The 27314-nt window shown below is 37.7% G+C and overlaps 2 protein-coding genes across 2 annotated transcripts; both read right to left on the reverse strand.

The window, feature by feature from the left end:
• Nucleotides 1-466: 466 nt before the first annotated feature.
• LOC148102957 (uncharacterized) lies at nucleotides 467-2619 on the reverse strand. Its single transcript, XM_087840295.1, has one exon. The coding sequence runs from the start codon at nucleotides 2497-2499 to the stop codon at nucleotides 781-783; it is 1719 nt and encodes a 572-aa protein (XP_087696421.1). The 5' UTR covers nucleotides 2500-2619; the 3' UTR covers nucleotides 467-780.
• An 8352-nt stretch (nucleotides 2620-10971) lies between these two features.
• LOC102782247 (nuclear GTPase SLIP-GC-like) lies at nucleotides 10972-25133 on the reverse strand. Its single transcript, XM_087839806.1, has 24 exons — nucleotides 24877-25133; nucleotides 23097-23178; nucleotides 22824-22936; nucleotides 22467-22505; nucleotides 21675-21716; nucleotides 21532-21570; nucleotides 21088-21112; nucleotides 20874-20945; nucleotides 20528-20615; nucleotides 20108-20324; nucleotides 19752-19949; nucleotides 18239-18445; nucleotides 17972-18138; nucleotides 15845-15902; nucleotides 15679-15766; nucleotides 15425-15546; nucleotides 15033-15209; nucleotides 14793-14941; nucleotides 14585-14702; nucleotides 14367-14475; nucleotides 14152-14282; nucleotides 13536-13623; nucleotides 13367-13453; nucleotides 10972-12500 (listed from the first exon to the last, which is right to left on the reverse strand). Exons 2-23 carry the CDS (start codon nucleotides 23161-23163, stop codon nucleotides 13371-13373), a joined length of 2397 nt encoding a protein of 798 aa, XP_087695932.1. The 5' UTR covers nucleotides 23164-23178; nucleotides 24877-25133; the 3' UTR covers nucleotides 10972-12500; nucleotides 13367-13370.
• Between the last annotated feature and the right edge of the window lie 2181 nt (nucleotides 25134-27314).

Consider the following 27314-nt stretch of genomic DNA (forward strand, 5'->3'; position numbering starts at 1 on the left):
TTTTAATATTGATGATTTTGGCATACAACTCATGAAAACCCAAAATTCTTATCTCAAAAATTTAGCATATCATGAAAAGGTTCTCTAAACGAGCTATTAACCTAATCATCTGAATCAACGAATTAACTCTAAACACCTGCAATCATAGAATGATTACAATATTGAAAAGAACAAATGCCTGAATCCTAAATTGTGGATATCCTATTGTTGTGATCTAAAGTGTAACACTAAATGTGATTAAAACACTAAAAATCTGGACTCCTGGGCTCAACGACTGGAAGGATCACCAGCCCGAGGAAAACACAAAATACACATGACCCTGTGACAAAGACAATTCATTCTTGAATGAAGACATTGATCTGACTTTTTAAAATTTTGCCAATTGTGTTTATTATTAATTTGGGAAATAGAAAGTAAGTGTGTGTGTGTGTGTGTGTGTGTGTGGGGGGGGGGGGGGGGGGGGGGGGGGGTTGTAAAGAAGAAGGGAAAGGAAAGGGATAGAAAGAAGGAAAGAGATAGAGGAGAGAAAACCCCAACAATCCCCTCTGAGCAAGCACTAGGTGCGACAGTGGATAGGAAAAACTCCCTATAAAGGAAGAAACCTATGACAGAACCAGGCTCTAGAGGGGGCAGTCAACTGTCGGGACTGGTTGGGGGGTGAGGGTGAAAAGAGGGGAGGGGGGGGGGGGGAGATGGGACAGGTGTTAGGAGTTAAAGGGAGATTGGTGAGGGAGAGGTGTCCGGAGAGAAAGGGAGAGAAAGGGAGAGGAGAGGTGAAAATTAAGATGGAACAGAGGTGGAGGAAGACGAGGTGACATCAGCAGTAGAAAAAGTAGAAAAAGAAGAAAAAGCAGGAGTGTTCCTCCTCCAGAAGAAGCGGAAGCGTTTTTTCTTCTTTTCCACGAGCTTTTCTACGAGCACTTTTTTCTCTAGGATGAGGGTTCTCAGCTGATCGATTGTCTCTGCATTCTCCTGCTCAAGTTTCTTGCATGTTTTCTCCACTTCTTCTAATTTGGCTTGTTTGTCTTCAAGCCTTTCTTCAAGCCTAACCCTCTCAAAGTCCTGAAGAATTTCTTTGTCTTCTTTCTGCTTTATCTCCTGTTGTTCTTGGTCTTGAAGCAGCTCTTGATATTTGTGCAGTGTTTCATCAAGCTTTGCCTGCAGCGCTCCGTATTGTTCCTGCACACCTTGCATGTCTCTCTGGTTAATGTCCAGTTTGTCTTTCTCTTCAAGGATTTCTTTATTCTTTTGCAGAGCTTCATCAAGCATTACTTGCAAGCCTTTGTTGTGTTTCTCGATGTTCTGAAGCTTGCAATCCAGATGTTTCTGTTTCATGTCTTGCTGTTCTTTCTCTTGAAGGAAATCTTTATTTCTCTGCAGAGCTTTATCAAGCTTTATTTTCTGCGCTGTGTATTTTTCCTGCACGTCTTCAAGCTTGCAGTCCATCTGTTTTTGTTTAATTCCTTGTTGCTTTTGTTCTTGAAGCAACTCCTTATTTTTGTTCAGTGTTTTATCAAGCTTTACCTGAAGCGCTTTGTACTTTTCCTCCGTGCCTTGGAGTTTGCACTGCTTCATGTCCTGTTGATCTTTTTCATGGAGGAGCTCTTTAATTTTTTGCAGAGCTTCATTAAGCTTGATTTGCAAGCCTTTGTTGTGTTTCTCCATGTCCTGAAGCTTGAAAACCATTTCCTTCTGTTTTATCTCCTGTAGCCTTTTTTCTTGAAGAAAGTCTTCCTTTGTGTGCGGTCTTTCATCAAGCTTTATCTGCAGCGCTCTGTTTTTCTCCTCCATTTCTTGGAGTTGGCACTGCATGTCTCTCTGGTTAATGTCCAGATTTTCCTTCTCTTCAAGGATTTCTTTATTCTTTTGCAGAGCTTCATCAAGCATTACTTGCAAGCCTTTGTTGTGTTTCTCGATGTTCTGAAGCTTGCAATCCAGATGTTTCTGTTTCATGTCTTGCTGTTCTTTCTCTTGAAGGAAATCTTTATTTCTCTGCAGAGCTTTATCAAGCTTTATTTTCTGCGCTGTGTATTTTTCCTGCACATCTTCAAGCTTGCAGTCCATTTGTTTCTGTTTAATTTCTTGTTGCTTTTGTTCTTGAAGCAACTCTTTATTTTTGTTCAGTGTTTTATCAAGCTTTACCTGAAGCGCTTTGTATTTTTCCTCCATGCCTTGGAGTTTGTTCTGCTTCATGTCCTGTTGATCTTTTTCATGGAGGAGCTCTTTATTTTTTTGGAGAGCTTCATTAAGCTTGATTTGCAAGCCTTTGTTGTGTTTCTCCATGTCCTGAAGCTTGAAATCCATTTCCTTCTGTTTTATCTCCTGTAGCCTTTTTTCTTGAAGAAAGTCTTCCTTTGTGTGCGGTCTTTCATCAAGCTTTCCCTGCAGCACTCTGTTTTTCTCCTCCATTTCTTGGAGTTGGCACTGCAAGTCTCTCTGGTTTATTTTCAGGTGTTCGTTCTCTTCAAGGATTTCTTTATTTTTTTTTCTCTGAGACATGTTTGAATCTGTAAACTGTCACTCTCAAAAGGATCCAAATGTTTTAAAAGATTTCTCTGGCGAATGTTTGAACGCTACGAACATAAATGCTGCGAATAACGGACTAAAAGTGGTTGTGTCTCACCCCTATTTAAGGATTTTTTAGGATCAAAGGATCAAAGGACAAAGTGGTCATAAGATTCTAAACGTGTCATAGTTGCCAACAGATGGTGGCAGGTTAGTTTCCTTTTTGCATTTGAAAATAAACACTGGGCTGATTTTAACACCCATTACAAGAAGTGTTGTTAATCATTCTTTTTAAATCATAATCAGGTTACCACAAATTGTTTTTTAATATAGTAGAACTCAAAATGTTTGTCAGTGGGTAAACAATTCATAATGCACCTTCAGGAACATCAAGTTATTCTTAGTACTGCATACTTGCAATGAATAAGTTGTCCTAACAGTCATCTTAAGTAAACTTTACTCAATTTTTTGGAGGTAACGAGTTTGCATAGTTTTTTGAGTTCTGGGAACTAATTAGATTTTACAGTGCAGTAGTTTGAACATTTATAATAACATTTCTTCATACTGGAACAAACCTGTCTCCTTTTCTAGAACTGTTGCTAAGTGACAAATGATGACAAATGTTACTTTTCTTTTTTTCTTTATATCTAAACTTTAAAAACAAAAAACTGCTGAAATTACCTGGACTGCCTCAGCCCAGGTGATGTAACATTAGCAGACAGAGGGTTTGAAGTTGCAGAATCTTTGGAGCTGTACCATGCTGAACTGAAGAGCCAAAAGGAAGAACTAACTGGTGTTATGTGTCAAATTAACTGACATGTTAGCTGGTGGAGTACCCACTGCATTTTATATATATATATATATATATATATATATATATATATATATATCATCTCTTTTTTATAATAAATAATCAAAAACCTTATTTAAACTAAGATTTTAAAAATATGTGCAGTGATTGATGTGCTTTCAGGCACATGCTTCAATCCACACACAAATACAAAACGATCTGACCACACGTACAACTGTTTCACAAACTCTATAAAGCATTCACACTCCAACGGATGCATCAGAAAGCAACTTGGGATTACAATCTTGTCCAAGGATATTTCGCCTGCAGATTGGAGCAGCCAGGGATCAAACCAGAAAACTTTCTGATCAAAAGCTGACTTGTGCTAAATCCTGAACGGCAGCCACCCCATTTTAGCCAGCCAACATTAAATGGTGCGTTCTTTAATTACAGAGTTAGGGATTGTTACATGGAACTCAAAAGAAATGTTGAACCCATCCAGTGGCGTGTCTAGAAAATCTTTGTTGGGGGGGCCAGGTAGGGGCATAGATTTGGAGAAGGGCGGCAGATGTAATTGGCAGATAATGTTAAAAACAATTCTACCAACCATTAACCATAATTCAATAACCCTATAAACCTAATAACCGAATGCGCTTTTAACTCTTATTAGAATGAGATTTTAACCACTCCGGTGCAAAGTTGTTAGATACTGCGTTGATAAAGTACAAGAGATACAATCAGTCAGTGTTTATTCAGCAGTCAAGGACATCAATATTTGCATAGTATTTTTACTGACGTGTAGTGCACATATGTTTTGGGCAAAAACATTTTTGAATATTTTTAACATACAATTGCCAAATTAGCCAATGCAAAACCAATGCCTATTAAAAAAAGAAGATAATCTTCTCACAAACTGGTGTTTGATTTTGAAACAGGAAAAAAGTGGGGAAACAAATGAAAAGACTAACATTTGAATGAAACCTGAAAGCAAGTAAATAATTTATATGCTGCCTTATGGTAAACTTTGGTAATATTGATGTATGAAGAACAACACTGGCTGATGATGAAATACAGTCAGCTGGCATGGTGACACTGCCAGTATTAACCTGCAGGGCTGGACTGGGACAAAAAATTGGGCATTTTCACTACAGACCGGCCCACCAGGTATTAAAGCCATAAAGCCTTTGAATGAAAAAAAAAAATGCTGTTGTGACAGTGATGTACACTGTCTTGTTGGTATATGTATGATTTCTATACATTTTACGTCAGATAAAAACTTTGTTCGTAAGCTTCAGATAATTATTTAATAAAAGCTAGATATTTTAAATGAGAATAAGAAAGAAAAGTATTTCTTTGTGCCCCCCTCTCCCTGTTGATGCCCTACCTGGCCCCCTGGCAACACTTTGCTAGACCCGCCCCTGCACAGTTACCAGCTGTCAGCTACTTAGAAAAGGATCCTGGTGTTATTTGTCTCTCAGAAACAGTTCATAACTTCCCTTCAACTCATTCATGTCACCTAAAAGGTAAACCTGTTTCTCCATCACTTGTTCAGCTCTGATGATTCAGTAAGAACATCTCCTGGTTTCATCCTCATGTTTCCCTCTCACCACATATCCAAACCGATATCATGACCAGCAGCTTTTACAGCTGTGGCTCCAGCAAACATCAGCTGATACTAGAAATTAATATTAAATAAATTCTAACAACAGCTGATCAAGCTTAAACGTGCTACTGTTGTTTAGCGCGACATTCGCTAGTTTCCTGTTTCTGGCGCAAAGTGGGCGATAAATAAACAAGAGAGAAAAGCAGATCAGCTGATCATTGATCAGTTTCATGATTGAAGTAGCAACAGGGGAGGGAGGGGGAGAATGAGAGAAGAAGAGACAGCTGTGCAGCGTAAACACACAGAATAACTCCAGCTTTGTGTCTTTTTTCATTCTAGCTAAAGTACGGGACAAACTGCGTCTCTTCTCAGCTCAATACCAAACGCATAATATTTTCTCTGAATGAGGGACCATTCCATTTTTTAAGGAGCCGTTGGCAACTCTACTAACTAACCTTATGAATAAAATAAACTTCACTATCAGTAACATCATAGCAACCAAACAGCTGTATAGAAACTCTGTCATGCTACCGTCATCGGACCGGCAGCTGCCTCGGGTCTCTCCTCTTCCTGCCTCCCCTTCCCTCATCCACCTGTTGCCTCATGCTAGCTCACGCAGTACGAGTTATTGTAACTGACTGTAAAAAGTCAGCACAACGAAAATAAACTCCACCTAAACTTGGTTTATATCTGACCCAGATAGACTGCAGGTCATAACTTCTTACCTGAAGTTCAGTTCACCTGATAGTCAGACCGGCGGCTGCCTCGGGTCTCTCATCCTCCTGCCTCCCCTTCCCTCATCCACCTGTTGCCTCTGTGGAAGCTCCGCCATAGCCACCACCAAACAACTGAGTTATTTTTACACATCGGCCAGCATCTGGCCAATCCACCACCTCTCATTGTTCATGCCGTTACAAAATAAATAAATAAACAAGTCATCAGCCCGCCGTGCAAATGTCCGATGGCTAGTCCAGCTATGTTAACTTGTTAATCTTTCGCTGAAAAAATGTTTTCTGCGGTGCTGTCTTTCGTGCTTGACTCTCCTACCTTTGCTGACATGATGCTCATAGTGCAGAAGCCGGTGCTGCATTCACTTACCCTCGGATATCTGAGCTTCACTGTGAAACCCTAATCGTACATTTGATATTTCATTCAATTTTAGTGTTTTAGCTTCGGGGTGGCACCTGGGGTGGCCAGTCTGGTTGGGGGGTGGCCTGTGCCCCCCCCCCCAGGCCACCCCGCTGGACACGCCACTGCAGACTTCATGATGTTCGGCTAATATTTTTATTGTGAATATTAATCATGAGGGTAAATGGACCTGTACACCACAGAGCGAGGTCAGCATATCCACGATATCTTCAGCTCTATGAGTTAACACAGAGTTTCCCAGCTGACTAATCTAACGGTCATCTACGTATATGTCACAGGTCGTATCAATATAATTTTACAGAAAATCATCCTTATTACTGCCAACTATTCCAGAGACGGGAAAATCTACAGCATAAAGAACAAAAAAATATAGCAGTCTAACACAACACTGTAACAGAGATGAACCGTCAGTTTGTCACAGATCAAAGTGGAATGAAAGTGATTGGTTGAACAGGTGTTCGTGATCTGTGTTTTCTGCATTTCCATCAGCGTAAGAGACTCAGCAGCAGATTAGAATAACAGTTATACATTTAATAAATCACCAAATGAATACACGCAAGAAACGAGCAAACCTGTTCCGACAGTTTGAGTTTGTGTTCCCTCAGCTGCAGACTCGCTGCTGTTTAAATGTTTGAGAGGAAGATTAGATATAAAGCAACCGTCAAACATAGACTCAGTCTGCGTTCACATTTGATATGAGGCCAGCACGTACTGTGGCTATATCCTGTCTTAAGATCATATATGTAAAATTGTTGTCTGACCTGCGTTGATCCAGCCGCTCAGAGTCCGTGGTTACCATGGCTACTGCATAAGCAGCTGTAATGTAAACAGCTGGCACAGCGGAAACCTACCGGGAGCATGGGTGTTTATGTTCTTCATTGGAAAAGAACTGTCTGAATGGTTAACTGAAGTTAACTTGGATAAATTATAGTTAAGGAGTATCACATATAACGCCCACGTGAGCTGTGTGACTGTTCACCACTACACTGAAATAAGTAGGTTATTACTGAAATACACGTGCTATATAACTATGATATAAATAGGGAGGTCCTATTAACATGTTTAGTTTTAAAGGACACCTTCCTGTCTTTAGTCTTATTCATGAGCAGTATTAGTATTCTTCTAACATCCAGAAGTCTGCACGGTGTGTTTCATAGTTTGTAACAAGCCTTTGACAGTTAAACATAACATGACCAAAAAAGAGAAAAAAGAAGAAAAAAAAATTAAAAAAAAATCACAAATTATATGTTAACCTCATTTATTTTTAGTTAAGTAAACTCTAAAAATTTTAACAGACAGCTGGTGCTTAGAATACAGTTGAATAACTATTAAAAAACAGATGATATAATATTTCTGTCCAGGTTGCAGTCTTCATGATGAACACGCTGTTGCAAACTCTGCTCCTCTCGGTGGAAATGCGCCTTCTCTTCCAAACCGATTTGCTCAGTTGTAAATAAAACAGCGAAGTAAACGTGACCCGACAGACAGAACCTGAGTGAATTAAGTCCAGCGTTTAACCACTGAGAGCTAAAACTCAGGTGAGGTTTCAAAGCTGTGTACCGGTGATTGGACATCAGCTGCTCATAAAGTGGATTCGCCTATAAAGTGCTCTGTTGGGAAACAAGCTCGAGGAGCTCTGCGCTCGGGGAAAAACTATATTTACTTATCTTGTGCTGAAAAATGTGCTGACATTGCGTTATATTGTGCACCGGCTGCCCAGTTAAACTGTGACTATCACCAGGTAACGTGGACGTGTTTCTTGAATTAGCAGCAGGTGTTAAACAACCGCTGACAGGTGAGGAGGAGGAGGATGCATGCAGGTAAACTGAGGGCCTGTTGAGCTGATCGCTGGTGTCGTGAGAAACATGTCAGCTCGTTCTTTATGTTACAGAAGCACAGAGACACAAGACCAGGCGGAAAGAGACGATCGTTCGGTGAAAATGAGAATCTGCGAATGCAACATGTGGAACACAGAGAGTGGAAAATCTAAACAAACCGGTTAACGTAGCCCCCACCCCTCCAAAACAAACAAATACACACAAAATAAACAGTTAAGCTGGAACACCGGGGCTGTGAGCTCGGTGCACTCTGTCAGCTGACTGTGAAATCTCTGAAAACATCTGAGTACTTTTGCAAACATGTTCTATGTTGACAACCTGACCAGACATTCGTGGCTAAAACACTATTATTAAAACTACACCACCACCATTGCTGCCTGTGATTTGAAATGCATTCTGGGATACTAAGTCGACACAAGCAATCGATTATCTAGGATTGACCTGTCTTGCCTTACTTTGCACGGCAACCAATCAAATGTTAGAGAAGCTGCATGGCAGCGTTAACCCCGCCCACTTAGTTTAATGGGTGAGGCTGACAGATAAAATTATTTCATGGTGAGACCTGAAGGAGTCAACTGTGCCAAAATGAATTAATTAAATACACCATTAAATAATTATTTAAATGTGGCAATAATTAATTAAAATGTGAAATAAATAAATAAGCTTGTTAATAGGCACGGTGGTTAGCACTGTTGCCGCACAGCAAGAAGGTCCTGAGTTCAATTCCAACATCAGGCCGGGGTCTTTCTGTGTGGAGTTTGCATGTTCTCCCTGTGTTTGTGTGGGTTCCCTCCGGGTACTCCGGCTTCCTCCCACCGTCCAAAGACATGCAGCTTGTGGGGATAGGTTAATTGGATAATCCAAATTGTCACTAGGTGTGAATGTGCGAATGAATGTGAGTGTGAATGGTTGTCTGTCCCTATGTGTTAGCCCTGCGACAGACTGGCGACCTGTCCAGGGTGTACCCCGCCTCTCGCCCTATGACAGCTGGGATAGGCTCCAGCGCCCCCCGCGACCCTGAAAAAGGATAAGCGGAAGCGAATGGATGGATGAATAAATAAATAATTAATTAAATGTGGCAATAATTAATTAAATATGTCAATAATTAATTAAATGTGGCAATAATTAATTAATTACATGTGTCGTAAATATGTATGTAATTAATTATTTCCGATTTTAATTAAATATTGCCACAATTAATTAATTATTTAATAGTGTATTTAATTAATTCATTATGGCAGTCCTGGCGTTCCATATATAGGTAGTAGATTCACTGACAGTTAGAAGGAAAAAGAATTTATAAATCTTGGCTGAAAATTGTTGCTTAATCAGTGTTTGTGTTTTTAGAATGGCGTATTTAACATGCTCAAATGTTGTATCACTACATAAAAGGATTGTGGTTCACACAAACATGCCTTCTTTTCCTCCCTGCGCTATTCATTTTACTGTTAGTGTATTTAGATTGTAAAACACAAAAAGGGACAGCATATGAAAACATATATTTGTAGGGCCACATAAAAATATCTGCAGTTTGTGATGTGATTATAGAACTAAAACAAATGATTTTCCTTCCATATTCAAAGTGCCAAAGAGAATGAGATCCCTTGGTTCATCTCTAAAAGTGGAGTAAAAGGAGCCATCCAGCCTTTTTATGGGAATCGTGATGCAGAGTGATAAAACTCAGTTTACTTAGATGTTATTTTGCTAACAGTTAATCATGTTTAAATTTAATCAATATGATGAAATAGAAAGTGTATTTTGGGTAATGAAATTATTTTCATACCTGACTTTTTCACCCAGATTCCGCGAGTGTTTTTGACTACGCTGCTCATCCTTGTGTCTCTCTGTGTGCGTGAGATTGTGGAAGTCTGAGAGATGTGAGAATCTCTGAGTTTACCGTGTATGATTAAGAAAGAAGTTATATTAAGTGTGTTGTGATTGGTAAACGCAGAAGATTCATGTGTAATTAGTAGAATATATGTGATTATACATGAAGTGTATGAAGGAAAGTATATTCACATGCGAGAGAAACAACAGGATGGGATGCCCATCTTCCCCCCTTCTTCCTCTTACCACACTTGGTAAGATGCGACGAAAGCAGTGCGTTTATTGAAGAGTGAAGAGAATGTTACATAACAATACATTCCAGTGCGTTCCGTCGACTCCCGTGCAGTGTCTTCTCCCAAAATGTCCGTGTTAGTGCTCTCCGCTCCCGTGTCTCTGCAGTCTCCGTGCTTGCTGCCCTCTACCGTTCCACGCTCCTCATGGGGGGAAAATAATAGAGGCAGCCGTCAGGACACTTTATAACGGTGGGCATATACACACTGAACTTGTAACTCTAGGAAACTGACGTGGAGTCTCACACAACAATCCCACGTCAAGGAGCGCTCAGCCACACTGTTAAGTAGCTGCCCAACGAGGCTTGATCAGCTCCAGGTGTGTGTGATGATCTTCAGGTGTGGCCAGCAACCTGGCAGGGCCACACCCACCAAGCCTATACACACACAAGCATGAACATGCTTGGGAAAGGCAGCACAGTGCAGAAAAATATATAAAATGAGACAACAACTGCTCGTGGACCCTGGGTCGCTCAGACCCAGGTCGATGACACCTGTAATATTTTAATATCACACAAAAGGTTATAAAAGGTTACTTTGGCTATAAAAGTTAACAGATCCTTGGGCCCTATTTTACAGGCCACTAAACTTTAACCCAGTTAGTTACCAGGTACACAGATTATAGAAGAGAGCTGCTGATTAGACATGTGACTGGAGGATTGTAGATGACCTATAAGGCCACCCAGACAAGAACACCTTCAGAGGAAGCAGGATCCACAATCATTTGACTTGGTTTGTGGTTCAGTCTTTACAATTCATAGATAATTTTGTTGTATGTTACAAATTACTGTGGTGCTGCAAAATACTTTTTGGCAGGTAGCTTATTTTTAGTGTCAGAAAAAACAAGATCAGGATTTGAAAAATCATGTTTCCATCTTACGGCTATAGAATCAATACAGAATAGAAACAACAGAAAACAATATGATATAATAGCTAAAGCAGAAGCAGAGACTTATTTTTTTGCTGCTGCTTTATTTCTCATGTGACAACCAAATTAAACCATTGTATTACACTAAATAATATTCATGTTAGAAATGTAAGAACATGGTATACATAAGTCATGTGCTATAAAGGTCTCAAGAATAAAACTGACAAATGCATCATGAATATAAATGAATCATGACTAGAGACATTAAATTGTAAAATTCAAATTTACTACAACGGAAAGAAAATCTGCTATTGAAAGAAAAACAAATTGAATCCTTAAACCTGAAAAGAGTCTGAATATCACAGTATTCCTGTGGTTTAAAGCACTAAAATTAAAATCTGTAACATTGTAGTTCTACCGCTGTATCTAATTTTCTGTATAACTAGGGTCTACACATAATGAATAAATATGACAAAAGGGGGGAAAAAAGAGACCAAAACATTTTTGGACAGAGTGCTGGCCATTTGGTTTAGACCCTCACAATTAAAACCGTAATACCCCTGGGAGGAATTAATACTTAAAATTCTCAATCCATCCATTTTCTTCTGCTTATCCAATCCAGGGTTGCTGGAGCCTTTCTCAGTTGTCAGGCGAGAGGCAGCGTACACCCTTAATAGGTTGCTAAGTTTATTACACTCAACTAAAACTAAACTAAAAACTAAGACTAGATATGAATATTTTAGTTAAACAAAATAAAAACAATAAACAACAGAAATGATTAAATGACCTCATTTGAAATACAAATCAGAGGAAATAGATTTAGTTTCAGTATTTGTTAGTTTGGTAGAAATGTTATTACAATGTGCCTGACATGGTATTGATGGACATGTTTGAGACACTGGACATGTAACAAGACAAATGGGTCAACTGTTTTTAAAAAGTGAAACATTTCTATTGTTTCCACTGGTTTTCCTAAATTTTGTCTCTGATATTTCCACTAAATACAACAATAAAAAAAAATTTTTTTAAAAAAATTAACAGTAAGGCAAGGCAAGTTTATTTATATAGCACAATTCAACAACAAGGTGATTCAAAGTGCTTTACAGAGACATTAAAAACAATAAAAAAGCATGATTTAAAATTGATTAAAAGAAAAACAGTAGATAAAATCAGAACGTAACAGTAATAAAAACCAACTAAAACTAAACATTTTCAAACAATAAAAAATAAATTGAAATTGTAAGTCTTAAAACTAAACAGAAATGAAAAATAAAAATGAATGACAAAATACAAAACTAATAACACCAATTAACCTAACCCCCATGCATGTTTTTGGCCTGTGTGAAGAAGTTGGAGTACACAGAGAGCACCCACACAGACACAGGAAGAAAAAGCAAAGTCCACACAGAAAGGCCTCAAACTGGATTCAAACCCAGGACCTTCTCTCAGTGAAGACTGAAAAATCTAATTTCACCAAATTCATTAAAAGTCAAACACAACATTCAAAGACAGCAAGCAACACAACAGAAATGTCTGTGGTGATATCCAGAGACCTCATGCTTTTGGTCAGTGTTCCCGTAGAGATGTTGAGTGGGTCATCAGGTTTCTGCTGTTACTGTGTGGAGCAAATCTGAAACATCCAGTAATAATAAGCACAAAGATTTTTAACACTCAGCTGCTCAGGCAAACAGTAAAATTGCCAGTGCTTACAGCTAGCTTTAAGATGTCTTGAAAGCTCCTCAGCATAGAATAGAAAATCTTAATATCTGTTGTTTCTGTTACTGTTTGTGTAGAAAATCATTTTTTGAAACACTTTATTTTAACATGTTTGAGGTGACTCGGATGTAAAAAGGGTAAAATAACACAAATTATAAGTGGTGATATTATTCAAATACTTTGTCTGTGCACAGCAATAATTAATTCAGCATGTTTACCTCAGCTGTCAGTCCGATATGAGTCAATAAGTCACTTCTGTCCAAAGACTGTGGAGAATTTTCAGGGAAGTTTTTGAGCATGTCCTGAACGTTTATGTTGGTAGTGCTGCTGTTTTCACAACTGTTAGCAGTTGTTTAGCAGCTGCTAGTAAACTTATTTTAAAGTAAATCTAACATTATGGTGTCATACTTTAACACTTAGTGAAAAAAACTCTCATCCAATGTAAGAATATAATCAAACATTTTATCGGAGAGAAATGAGGATTTTTAGGGCACCGGTGCATAACATTACCTGGCACAATGTTAGATAAGAACCAGCTGGGGGTTTTTTTAGCTGAGATGATGAAAATACAAGCGGACAGCTTAAATGGCCATATGTAATTTAAAATGGCTATTTCGGATCTTTAAATTATGACAAAAGTTAATGTATAATTAGGTGCTTAGGATTGTCATCAGATTTCACCCCCTCTCTTTGAGAATTCACAGTAAGTATTAAAGTAATTTAGCACAAAATGGTTAATAATAATAATTCTGTGACATGAAATAACATTTAAATATTTACCTGGTTACTGTGATGTCATTTCTCCCTCTTGACTGTGCTTAATTTCATTGTAATGTTGCTGCACAGTTTCAAGATGCTCTGAAACATCTGAAAAACAAAAAATAAATAAAACATGTTTTGGCATTGTTCAACATACATGATTTACTTTCATAGCCTATATTTTCTTTACCTGGGAGACTCTCACTCAAAGCTGATGCCTTGAGTGAGTGTTTAATGGAGTGGTCCATGGTTTCCTCCAGTTCCTCACAGATGATCGTCTAATTAAACATCAGAGCTTTTATTACTTTTTCCAAAGTCAAATATTGAGGTTTAAAACAATTGAAACATCTAAATTAATGGGTAGATGTTTGTTTAGAGTGCTTGTGGCCAGTTTATACTTCAAACTCTTCAGTTCAACCCATCGTATCAGACAAAATCTTTGTAATGCTGAAAAATAAAAATATTAACAGCAGCCTCACTAATGCTTAGAGAGCAGGGGTGGGCAACTTCCAGGCTTCAAGGGCCGATGTCATGTAGGTTTTGGATGTGTCCTTGATCCAACACAGCTGATTTAAATTGCTACATTACCTCCTCAACATGTCCTGAAGTTCTCCAGAGGCCCGGTAATGAACTAATCATTTGATTCAGCTGTGTTGACCCAGAGTGATATCTAAAACCTGCTGGACACCAGCCCTTAAGGCCTGGAGTTGCCTAGCCCTGGTTTAGAGAATGTTCAGACTGAGCAAAAACACTCAAATACAGAAAAAACACAACTTGGTCTCATTGTATGTTATGATTTGACAAACCATCAATTTATTCATCTTCTTCATCGTGGTCTTTTTTGCGTCCTCATAAATGTTCCTATTTAAGAATACACGTGTCTCAATAGTCTTCCTCATTTTTTTCAGTGCATCATTTCCAGAAATTTTTCGTGCGTCTACAAGAAGAAAATAAACTTTGTCAAAACATTTTTTATGTACAATTGTGATTTATTACAGTGACAAGCTGACCATCTTCTTACCTTCATAGCACTTTTTCATGTTTTTCTCAATTGTCTCTGTTAGACTGTTGTAGATGATTTTCTTCCCCTTTAGGATTATTTTGTTGAGTTTTGCCTTAATTTTATCCTCCTTAAAAACATGAAACATGGATGAGTTAATAAACAGAATTAGTATTTGTAGAGGGAATAGGTCAATTCTGCTATAATGGACTGACAAACTGGATTGTTTCATGTCGTACCTCTGTCTGGAGAAATATCAGCTGCAGTTTGACATCTTGGTATTTTTGAATCAGCGATTTTGTATCAAGTGAAAATCTACTGATGACTCCATTGAAAGATCCGCCTTTAACATCATTTCTGAAAAAAAAGTTTCATGATGGCAGTATTGACAAGTTTGTTTTAATCATTTTAAGTATAGTGTACAGTTTAAAATGTGTTTATTCTTACGGGAAGGTCTTTCTGAATTTTTCATCAATGCTGTCAGTCAAGCATGAAGCTAACATTGTGTTGAGATTTATGTGTTCCCCTCTTTTTGTTTGGTGGATGCCGTATTTCCAAACCACAGCCTCTAGTGTCTTGAAAAAACCAGGCTCTTGCTGAAACAAATTGGAAAACCATTTCTAAACACAAGCTCATATAAAGTGCAAAATCTGTTGCTTTGATGTTAATTATAATTCAGATACGTACATCACGGTCCAAAAAAAATTTCAGTCTTTCTTCAGAAGTTTTGGAATTTTTAACGCCTTCTGTAAGACATTGTTCAAAATCCTTGATCGCTTCATCAACTGCTCTTTTGACTTGATCAAGTTGTTCTGTCATGTTTTTCTCGAGAACTTTACATACATCATCTGCTTTTCCAACACCCTGAAATTTAAAAAAAGTATATTTATTTTCTATTAAAGCAGTAATAACATAAACACAACTCTCTATTTTCATTCATCATTTTGAAATTTTTTTCAGTCAGTTCCTGTCAAGAAATCTTGATAACTAAAATCTTGTTAGGTGTCAGAGTTATGGAAACATTTGAAGTTATAAATTTGTCATTAATATATAGTTCCACATAGATAACTTGATCTCACCGCTTTGCTGCACCTGGCACCTTCAATCAAAGACAGAATCCCATAAGCTCCATTCACATAGTTTATTGTCTCAGAGTGGCAGTCGTTGAGATTTTGCAGGAAGTCTTGAAGTTTGGGTATTTCTGTAAATAAAAGTAATTTAATCTAGTAACTTCTTCCTGGTTTACATAGAGGGTAAATAAAACAAGATATGCATTGAATAAGATTGTTTTCTTTTAATCACAAAATATTCTGCTTACATGCTTACAACCTACCATTGTCATCTTCTTTTACACGTTTTCTTTTCAGGAACTCATCAGCACTCACTGTGAACACTTTGAAACCTTTAACGCTGAACTGCTCCTGAAATAATGTGTTTTAATTTTAATGAAGCTTTGCCTCGCCATTACAGAAAACAGTTTGAACATCTTTAAAACTCACACTCAGTTCCTGGAATTCGTTCATCACTTCTTCCTTGGCTTCCTTGTTTTTTGGAACTCTTAAATGGATAGAAAAGAAAACTGGACTCAACATATAGCTTAATCATACAGCAACACATCAAGAAAATAGCTGAGTGTTTGTCTTTCAAAGGATTTGTATGTGGAGTGCAAGATACCGTTACCACTTCAAAAAGATGTGTCAATAAGATCAGCATAATTAAAGGACTGACCACTTCAGGCCCCGCTTTTCTGCCTTCTTTTTATTTTCTGATGGATCTTGCTTTCTATTCTTCCTGACCTTTTTTTTTTTATTGTTTATGGTTTCATTCAATGGTAAATGGCCCCATGCTTATACAGATTCTGCAGACCACAGTAGTTAAAGTAATAGTTCTGACTGCTAGTGAAAATAGTTTTATTTACAAACTCCCTCACTGAACTAACACAATTCCTCAAAATGTTTGTACTCCCTGCTTATATTCCTTCATATTAAATAATTTGCTTTTTAAATAACTTATTTTAACATTGCATTCAACAACAAACTTGAAGGGCCAAATTGCAATATATTTCTTCACGTCAATATACAGGCTGCAAGGAGGGGGGGGTGGGGGTGGGGGGGGGGGGGGTGACGTGGGCCGCGAGTGGCCCCCGGGCCATGAGTTTGAGACCCTGTTCTGAAGTATAAAAGGACAACGCTTTGTGATTTTCTAGAAAGTTATGTTTAGCTATGTGTATACCACGGGATATATTAAAAGTGGCACCTTTTTGTCAAACATGCTGAAAGTGGAAAATGACAAACATGTCCCATGCTGTACTTGAGTGCTAAATCACTACAGATGTAATATACTTTTGTCCACAATGGTTTTCCGGCGCTGTTTCAAGTCTGAGTCGCCGCACTTTTAAAACTTTCCACTTCCAGAGAAGAAATCAGATCTCAGAGCTCTGTGATCATTAACCACAGGTAAGAAAAAGGTTATCTGAAATAAGAGTAAACCTACAGAACGAATATGCAGCTGTGTTTTGAAGGGTTATCTGATTTATGACAGCTAGCGTCCATCATTTGGTTAAACAGTTGTGTCAGTTGTGCTGAAGTGACGAGCTAAATGATGAATGAACGGGAGGTTTCATTTATTCGTGTGTTGCTGTCTTGTTGTAATGGTAAATAAGCTGGGTAGGTTTCTGACAGTGTTGTGTTCATATCTTACAAACATTAGAAACACTCACTGACATAAACAGAGCACAGACCTGCTGTTTTCATTTCTTTAAATAAAAATTTCATTCAAACACTTTTTTCTATATCCAAGTGTTTTATATCTAACATTCACACTAAGATGAATACATCATCTTAGTCGCCAGACACGACACGGTTGTGTCGTGTCTGGCGACAATCTTGATGGCGGACATTGAATGACATCTATCAATTCGGAACCACGATAACAGAATTCTGGCTGATTGGAGCTGGCTCGGACCTGGCTTATTGAAGAACAAGAAGCGGCTACAGCTGTTCAAAATCCCACAAGGCTGGCTGACATGATAGACGATGGGCAGGGCTGTGAGTACTCAGACTGTGTTTATTGAACGCAATATGGATAAGATCTTGGAGAAGAATAATGCCCTTGAAATAACAACAAAGGAATAACTAGAGAACACGTTTCCTAAAGAAAACTCAAGTGTGAATGCAGATAGCTGAATTGTTTGAGATGAAATGTCATAACTTCTGAATCTTTGGTTGGAAAAATATCCATTGAGCTGAAATACACCGAACCATTCATCTGAAAGTCAAAGTGCAGAATTGCTGAAAGCTGAAGTTCACACAGAAAAAGTTACAGTAAAAGCTACTTTCAAACTCTGAAACTACTTCTTCTGTGTGAACTTCTGCTCTCATGTGAATGAGTTGGTGTATTCAGTGTACACACTGGTGTACAAGACTAAGTAATTATAAAAATTCAACTCAAATTCAGATTCAGCTGTCAGCGTTCACACTGAATTTTCTTCAAGAAATGCATTCTCTAGTAAACTGGTACTACCTTAGTCTTGATAATAGTATGTGTCTTTGATATGATTTTTGATATCAGTTATTGAGTACTTTTGCCAACACATCCAGCACTGTGTGGTTTGGTAATTCACTTACCGATCATCTGCAGGATCAGACTTGGTGCAGATAAAGTGGATTTGCTGACATTGACCACCATTTCCAATGAGGCCATGTGCACTTTTTAGGATCTCCCAGGCTTCAACTTCTGATGCTGCTCGAGTAATTTCAGCCACAATCCACACAGTAGAACAATCTACAACAATCTGAAAGGAGAATCATAGAATGTCAATTTTAAATAATTACACAAAACAATGTTCAGACAACACAGGACAAAACAAGATGCAGTGGATGTGAATAAATTACCTGTTTCCACATTTCGTTCCTGCTCTTGTTACGATCACCATTTCCAGGAAGGTCCACAAGTGTGACATGCTGGAGGAGCTCATTGTGCGGCACCCTGACAGTCACACTTTTCACTAGTGGCCAAAACCACTGCTGTGCTTTATATCCATCGTCCTGCTTTGGTCCACCCTTTGTGTATATACGAAGTTTTTGAGATAGCTCTTGAGCCTGCAATAAATGAAATAAATACGATAATGCAAAACACGTAACCTGTACAATCACTGAACGTGTCTTACAAATTGGATTAAAGAAGTAGTGCAAAGTAAAATATGACTGAAGAGCAACGATAACGTGTAGTGAGTGTTGTAGCTTTTAGTAATACTATACCTGAATATGTACCTATACCTAACTGAATTTCCCGGAGGAACCAACCCGAGGAATTAATAAAGTTCTATCTATCTTTACAATCTTGCTAAAACTTACAATTACAGTAAATTAGGAGCAGAAAACCCAAAATACAGCACAGGCTAATGTAAGTATATACAACCATATGTACACTCTTGACCTCAGGAGCTACTACTGACATTCTTTAGGATGAAAAACTTTTTGAAAGCTTTTCTCATACCATCTATCCATAACATGATTTTTTGTTTGTTTCGAATCCTCTAAATCCATTTCAGTGGAACTCAAATTTGTTTGTTTTTTCTCCTTTTTTAAAGTTTGATGAACTTGCAGAGTTGCACAGCAACTATCACTCATTCTGTTAAAAAACTAAAAAACAAAAAGAATTAGAACCTGCCCTGGTACGTTTGGTTGTCATTTTATGGATTTGGAGGTGTGATAAATAAAAATGTTCTCAGTTACAAATCCACTAAACTTGCAGTTAAATTAGTCCAATTTCTATAGAGTAGGCCGACAGTAAATGATGTCAGTCTTTGCAAACTGAAAACATAAATACTTTCTCAAAGAATGCATTATTTAGAGTTTCTGAGCTTACTGTGTCACATTCCAAAGATTTCTTCATGGAGTTTAAAAAATCTGGAGTATGTCTGAAATGCTTTTCTTCAATGAGGTTTTTGTTTTTCCACTCTCTGAGTGCTCAGATAAAGTAAAAAAGATCTATATAAGAATCAGTCTCCCCTATTTAAGTAGGATGGCAGAACCTGACAAGGGAGCTCAGTGTGCTGAGCTGCAGGAGGCAGCTGGAAAACATTGTAAATAAATAATCACGTTTTTGCTTGTGTCTTTGGTCCTTTGATCACATCTAGTTTTCAAACGGGTCAAAAGCAGCACTGAGGTTTGATAAGGCAAGAACAGATTTGTTTTGTGATTTTGGTCTGTAGCACTTATCAAAGATGCATTATATTCTACTCTGCTTCTATTTTTTCTCTTTCTTCATTTTTTTAATAACAGTTAAAGCCCAATTTGCATAGAGTAGGCCGTCTATAAATTATATCAATTTCAGACTTTGCAAACAAATTTCACTCAGTAAAACAAGAAACATTCTAAGTAATAGAATAGCATTTGACCTTACTGTGTCACAATTCAAAGATTTCCTCCTGGACTCAAAAAATTCTGGAATATTTTTGAAATACTTTGGTTCTAAAAGGTTTTCAGGGGATTTGTCTTTCCATTCATCTCCATACAGGGCTGACAGCTTTTTAACCATGTCCCGATAGTCATCATCACCTTTCTTGTAAGTTTTCAGTGACCATAATTCATCATGCCACTCCTAAAACAAGATAAAAACAAAAACAATCTTTGGGCTTTCTTAAATGTCATGCAGACTAACTAGAAATCATAATTATTATAATAATGTATTATATAATTATTATATACATACTTATATATACATATACTGTAAAAAAATAAACATTCATTTTATTGTACCTCTTTTTTAATGAACTCAATTTCCGCTTCATACTTTAAGCTACGTGTGTTAGCCTCCACTTTAATCACGACTGAGGTGCATGCGCTGATACTTCCAGTGGGCAAAAGATTCTTCTCATCAATGATGGCATTGATTAACGAGCTCTTTCCAGCCCCAGTTCTTCCAAAGACACCAACAAGCTCTCTCTTGTTAATCTCTAAATCACTGATTTTATTCCTATGGAACAAGAGTTTAAATGTGAGTTAATTTATTCAACAATGAAATGTCTCGAAAAATTAGAAAGCCATCTCTTTGTGAACACCTTGTGTGTATGGTTTTCGTTCACCAGAATGGTCTTACAAAAGAGATCTGGATCTCATATGAATAAAGCTTCATTATACCTTAAGTAAAAGGTCTTACTTAAATGTTTATATACCCACTTTATAAAAGCACCAAGTTCTTCTTTGTCGTTTATACGGTCCTTAATTTGTTTCATTATGCCTCTCACTTCAGACAATATTCTGGTGTCTGTCAAAGTGAAAGTAAAGAAGTGTTTAGCAGGAATTATGAACCATTATAACACACAATGTGATACACTGATATCCAAAAAGGGTAATGTATCAGGTTCTTATGGACCACTTACCAAGTACTTATGGCACAAGTTGATTGTTCAATGTTTGATTTGAAATAAGAAAAATTTTATATAAGCAACCTGATGATAAAGTTTTTTCTTGCTAAACAAGAAAAATTTCATTGGATATGTTGTTTGGAAACAAATAAAAATACCTGAGTCACAACGTCTTTTAGCTGCTGGGAAACATTTGAGGGACTCAGCCTGAAGATCCAACTTTCGCTTTCCTAAGCCACAAAAAAATATCCGTTTGTTGGCTGGGTCTCTCTCGATATCCAAACTTGAGCTCAATGGAATCATTTAGTCAAAATGAAAATATTTCTGCTTTGAAAGATGAATATCAGATGTAATAGATAGTATATATCTTACCTTTGGAACTTGTGGATGGCAAAACCTGAGGATGAATATCAGCTATACAGATCACTATTTGCATTGGCATTGTTCGTTAACAACATTTAAAGGACACTAACATACAAGTTTTACAATCAACAAACGTAAGTGCAGTAATTTTTTTAATTAGCCAGCAGACTGATGAAAAATAAATTATAATAACCTTCTTCTTAGTAAACATTGGTGATACTATGAGACAATTCTTTCGCATAATTAAGTCCCAGTCACAAAGAGCTATAGAGGTTGGCAAACCTCCTAGCTAGGGCAAAATGTATATTCCCCAACCCCCTATGAATTAAGTTTTTAGATTCAGTCATTTATTGGCTTCTGTAGAGAGTGGTCAGTCTCTATAAAACAGAGAATGGAGCTTTACTTTGTCTCAGGCAGTTGGCCTAAATGTCTGAAGTTCAGTATAATCCTTACCTGAACCACATCAGCTGCTTCTTCATGTTCCTGTTCAAGCTGCAGATAAAAAAGTGCAAAGCAGTGTTTAATATTAAGCTCTTAAACATGTATTTGTCATATGGACATTAAATCTGAAGGGGAAAAAACTGTTTTTAACTTACTTGGAAAAAAACAATTGGTTCCTGATTTGAGTTTTGTTCTTCCTATCACAATCAAAACAATTAAAATCTTCATTAGTTAAGAATTAATACAATTAAATATAATTACTGCCAGTGAAACACTGTCACCAGTGGGTCACTTGGTGTTTGCTTTCTGCATTAGAGTATGACTTCTTGTTCCAACACACAGTGGTATTTTTGTGTAGTTTATCTGGGTAGCCAATTTAATTAAAAACTTATAACGTATTTCAAGGTGTAATCTTCAACCATTCACTCAGGAACACAGAATTGGAGACTCAACTTCACACCCTTAAACATCCCGTAGCTAGCCAGGCCCCTTTAGCCAGCACAGCCGAAGGTAGTGTAGGCCCCATTGGCTTCCTCTGGCAGATTGTCCCGAGCAGTCGGGAAAACAAGGTGACTGGGTGACGAGGAAGCCCCTGGTACACCACCAACCCATTCATGTGTCTAACTGTTTTTCCCTACTTGGCGACACCCCCGCAGGGGATCAAACTCTGGTAATTGGTGATTCTGTTCTGAGACATGTACAGCTAGAGACATCAATCAAGATGGCCTGAACAGGCGACACTGAGAGAAATTTAAAGCTGCTGGCGAAGGGTAAATATAAATTCAGTAAAATTGTAATTTACGTTGGCAATAATGACATCCGGTTATGTCAATCGAAGGTCACTATAATTAATATTCAATCGGTATGTAATCCTATAGGCAACAGAATGAAACTCTATTTTGTCTCAGGTAGTTGGCCCAATGTCTGAGATTCAGTATAATCTTTACCTGAACCAAACCAGCTGCTTCTGCATGCTCCTGTTTACCCTGCAGATAAAAAGTGCAAAGCCGAATAAAATACTGAGCACTTAAACATGTATTAAAAATTGTATTTCTCGTATAGATACTAAATCTCAAGGAAACAAAATAGTTTGTAACTTAATTGAAAAGAAGTGACTATTTCTTGATTTGTGTTTATTTCTTTCTAGCACCACCAAAACATTGTAAATCCATATTAGTGAAGAATTTAAAAAAATTATGCTACATATTATTACTGCCAGTACATTTTTTTAATATCAAGATAAATCTAACAAAAATTCACCTCTGTACACTAAAATAACAATGATTGTCAAAGAAATCAATTACCTTTAACAGCTTGAGGTTATTCTTGAATATCACTCTTGGTCCAGCTTTTGTGATCAAATTATCAATTTCTCGATCATCTAGCAAATACAGACTTTTCGCATTGATTTGTTCATCTGTAATTAAAAGTAAAATTGAAGAGATAAAGATTATTCTCAACTGGCTTCAGAAATTCTCGCTAATGAGTGAAAAAGCAATCCGCACAGTTCTATGAGCTGTTTTACAGTTAACAGATCAAATCATAATCAATATCTGTCAATCAGATCAATACTTTACCTTTAAATTTCCCCACCCAATCACTTAGGCCCCATTCAAGCAGTGTGTTTCTTACGAAATCATCCATGACCAAGAAATGAAACTGAAATATAAAATGCAATATTTAACCAGACAGTACTGCTTTAAAGATTAGACATTGTGATCAACTTTAATCCTTTAATGCATACACAATACAATAGAACTACAATAAAACCAGCGGTACACCAAAGTGTTTTACAGTAATACAATAATTTAAAGAAAGGAAACTAACAGGGGATAAATACACCAACAGGTGGAGAGCACTAATTAGCCGCAGCGCAGTGAAAATATGTAAAAGAAAATACAAACACAACTCGACTAGGAGATTATTCAGCAATAAAATAAAATAAAATCATTAAAACTACATAAAAGAACATTTGCAGGATACAAATACTAACTATCCATCCATTCGCTTCCGCTTATCCTTTTCAGGGTCGCGGGGGTCGCTGGAGCCTATCCCAGCTGTCATAGGGCGAGAGGCGGGGTACACCCTGGACAGGTCGCCAGTCTGTCGCAGAGCCAACACACAGGGACAGACAACCATTCACACCTAGTGGCAATTTGGAGTTTCCAATTAACCTATCCCCACAAACTGCATGTCTTTGGACAGTGGGAGGAAGCCGGAGTACCCGGAGAGAACCCACGCAAACACGGGGAGAACATGCAAACTCCACACAGAAAGACCCCGGCCTGATGTTGGAATTGAACTCAGGACCTTCTTGCTGTGCGGCAACAGTGCTAACCACCGTGCTGCCCACACAAATACTAACTAGGGAAGGCTAAATTGAATAAAAAGGTCAAGGTAAAAAGTCATTTAAAATCAATACGGTATTTGATGGGAAGCCAATGCAGGTGTTGTGCCAAAAAGTGATTGCCTGCCAAAAACTGATCTCCGATGTTTCCTTGTACTTTTTATGTGTAATATCTTTACGTATGTTGGTAAATAGACTTCGGTGAACAGCGTTTACAAAGGGGTTATATATAGAATTAAAAGATTATCTGTTTTTTCAAGTATCTTTATAACTCTGTGTTATTGTACTCACATTATAACCAATCCGGTCCTTTATCCCCACTTAAAATATTTTTACAGAACTATTGTAATATTTGCTGCCATTTCTGCTGTCCTCCTGGCCAACTTACTCTTACAAAAGACATTTTTAATGTTAATGAGATTTTATTAACTGCATAAATAAAGGTTCTATAAAAGTCGCTGCCAAAAACCGATTGCGGCTTCTACCTTGTTACACGAATGTTGTTTGTGGCTCAATATGACTTTGTGTCATCCATGAGGGATGCATTTGACATATGTTTCACATATTATAGGCCAACAAGTTACTTATAGCAGTTTAAATACGAGCAATCAGTTTTTGGCAAATACCGGAAATCAGTTTTTGGCAGACAATCACTTTTTGGCACAACACAGGTCAGCGAGGATAGGGGTGATAGAATCAAACCTGCCAGTTCCAGTTAAGAGGCGCGGCGCCGCATTTTTAACAAGCCGAAGTCTGCGGAGAAGGGTAGATTGGAGGCCAAAATAGAGGGAGTTACAGTAGTCTAATCTAGATGCAATAAAGGCATGGATAAGTTTCTCAAGGTCTTTACTGGGTATATAAGGCTATTGGTAAAAGCTAGATTTAACTACAGTGGAGACTTTGTTTGTTTGTCAAGTTTAAAAGAACTGTCCAAGTGCGCCATCGTCGCACTCTCATATATAATCAGAGACACTGATATTAAATTCAGATTAAAAGTTTAAACTGCTCACCTTTTGTTAGAAGTAATGCTGGAAAAGGCGGGTGAAGAAAGCAGTGAGACACAAACAGGAAACAGGCGGAAAAAATAAAAATCGAGCAAAAAGCAAAGTCCACAAATGGATACGGTTAAAATCAAACTGGAACTGTGTGGCTCAGACTGCACTATTGCAACTGCAATATAATAGAAATGTACATATACATATAATGGAAAGGTAAATCCAACATGAATAAAGCGGGTGCAGGGAAAAGCAGAACGGAGAACCGAGAAAGGCAGGAAGAGGAGGTGTTTGTGCAGCGCAGATGGGAGTGGGTGGCAGACGGGTAACCTGCCTCAGAGGAAGTGGTTTTTTTTTGTTTGTTTGTTTAAAATCAATCAAAGGGATTAAAGTTTACAAATATTACAGTTTAAAAACGCAGTTTCATCTATACTTAAAATACACTGGAAAAAAACATCAAAAAAGGGAGAAAAAATACTTTCAGCTGTTCCCTTTTTCACAAAAACTCATCACAACAGACAGCTTCATATGTTAAGAATTTGTGCTGCTAACCAGAATCAAATCAGGGATCTTTCACTTCTTAGGCAAACAGAAAAATAACTATATTATGGAGCCACTAACATTATTAATTTGCCAAACTACATTATGGTTCTTAGATTAAAAATGTCACCATGGGTTTTATTATATGCTGCCACATTGTACTGATAATAAATGCGTGAAGCAATGTTGGGTGATGAAGACTTTTTAAAAGAATTCTTTATTATTACTATTCGTTTCATTTCAGTGTTATTTATAGATCACCAAATTGCAACAACAACAGCCTCAAGGCTCCTTATATTGCAAGGTGGCCCTACAATAATACATACAGAGGAAAACCCAACAATCATATGACCCCCTATGAGCAAGCACTTAGCCGACAGTGGGAAGGAAAAACTCCCTTTTAACAGGAAGAAACATCTGGCAGAACCAGGCTCAGAGAGGAGCGGCCATCTGCTGCGACCGGTTGGGGTGAGAGAACGAAGACAGGATAAAGGCATGCTGTGGAAGAGAGACAGAGATTAATAACAGGTACAATTCAGTGCAGAGAGGTCTATTAACACATAGTGGGTGAGAAAGGTGACTGAAGAAGAAATACTCAATGCACCATGGGAATCCCCCAGTAGCATAACTAAGGGAGGATTCAGGGTCACCTGGTCCAGCCCTAACTATATGCTTTAGCAAAAAGGAAAGTTTGAAGTCTAATCTTAAAAGAAGAGTTAGTGTCTGTCTCCCAAATCCAAACTGGAAGCTGGTTCTATATTGTGGGGCCTGAAAACCGAAGGCTCTGCCTCCCATTCTACTTTTAAATAATACTTTTAATATTTTAAATACTCTAGGAACAACAAGTAAGCCTGCAGTGCGAGAGCGAAGTGCTATACTACAAGGTCATTAAGATAAGATGGGGCCTGATTATTTAAGACCTTGTATGTGAGGAGCAGGATTTTGAATTCAATTCTGTATTTAACAGGAAGCCAATGAAGGGAAGCCAATATAATAGGTATACTTTAGGACATCCCGATAACAATGAATTACAGTAGTCCAGCCTAGAAGTAATAAATGCATGAACTAGTTTTTCAGCATCACTCTGAGACAGGATATTTCTAATTTTAGAGCACAGGTGTCGAACTCCAGGCCTTGAGGGTCGGTGTCCTGCAGGCAGTGGCGGTCCAAGCCTGTTTGGCGCCCTGGGCGAACATTCCCTCTAAGACATAAAACTTTATGTGTGTGTGTGTGTAAGTAAATGTGTGTATAAATATTAAGGATTGTACATAAAGCATAACAAACATAAAACTGTTGTCGGAACCATACTGAATTTCACCAGAGAAACATACACACACACATGCATTGTATGCAAACAGCTACCAGACAGCTATCATAATTTGTCATACAATGAGAACAGGACAAATCAACAATTGACAATGACTAATTAATATTCAAATCTGTAACATAATGTATTTTTTGGAGTTTAGTCTGTTACTGTTACTATTTTTACCATTTCTTCTTGGAGCAACTGTAACGCACATAATTTCTTTAAGGGTTAATAAAGTATTCTGATTCTGATAGTTTCAGGCTACATGCCATTATCCAATGACACATCTGCTTACCTGTATCTTTTGCTCGTTTCTCCTCCTCTTCTTTTCTCTTTTTTCTAAACTGAGCACCTGATGGCTTTGAACTTTTCTTGTCCATCTTGGTTTTAATTTTGCACTCCAGTATGAACACCCATTCCCCAACCCGAGGATCACCACAACATAACCTAACAGACCTACACCTTTGTTCACAGATTCACTTTGTCTAAGGTGTATTTCTGGGATTTCACACAACCCAGGATTCAAATCATGAATACATAATGGGCTTGCATTTACAACATTATGAATTAAATGTGCTCTGGAAGTAGCCGCCCCCCTGCCCTT

Source organism: Neolamprologus brichardi, chromosome 4, assembly GCF_056152115.1.
Source record: "Neolamprologus brichardi isolate AB-2024 chromosome 4, ASM5615211v1, whole genome shotgun sequence".
NCBI lineage: Eukaryota > Metazoa > Chordata > Actinopteri > Cichliformes > Cichlidae > Neolamprologus > Neolamprologus brichardi.

Bases quoted from the DNA above. Each gene is read 5' to 3' on its own strand.
- LOC102782247 (XM_087839806.1), bottom strand. From the start codon at position 23,163: ATGGATGATTTCGTAAGAAACACACTGCTTGAATGGGGCCTAAGTGAT. The intron at 20,616-20,873 runs GTATTTTTATTT...TCACTTTGACAG, and splicing joins TAAAAGACGTTGTGACTCAG to ACACCAGAATATTGTCTGAA. The intron at 18,446-19,751 runs GTAAGGTCAAAT...CATTTATTGCAG, and splicing joins AATCTTTGAATTGTGACACA to GCTCAAGAGCTATCTCAAAA.
- LOC148102957 (XM_087840295.1), bottom strand. From the start codon at position 2,499: ATGTCTCAGAGAAAAAAAAATAAAGAAATCCTTGAAGAGAACGAACAC.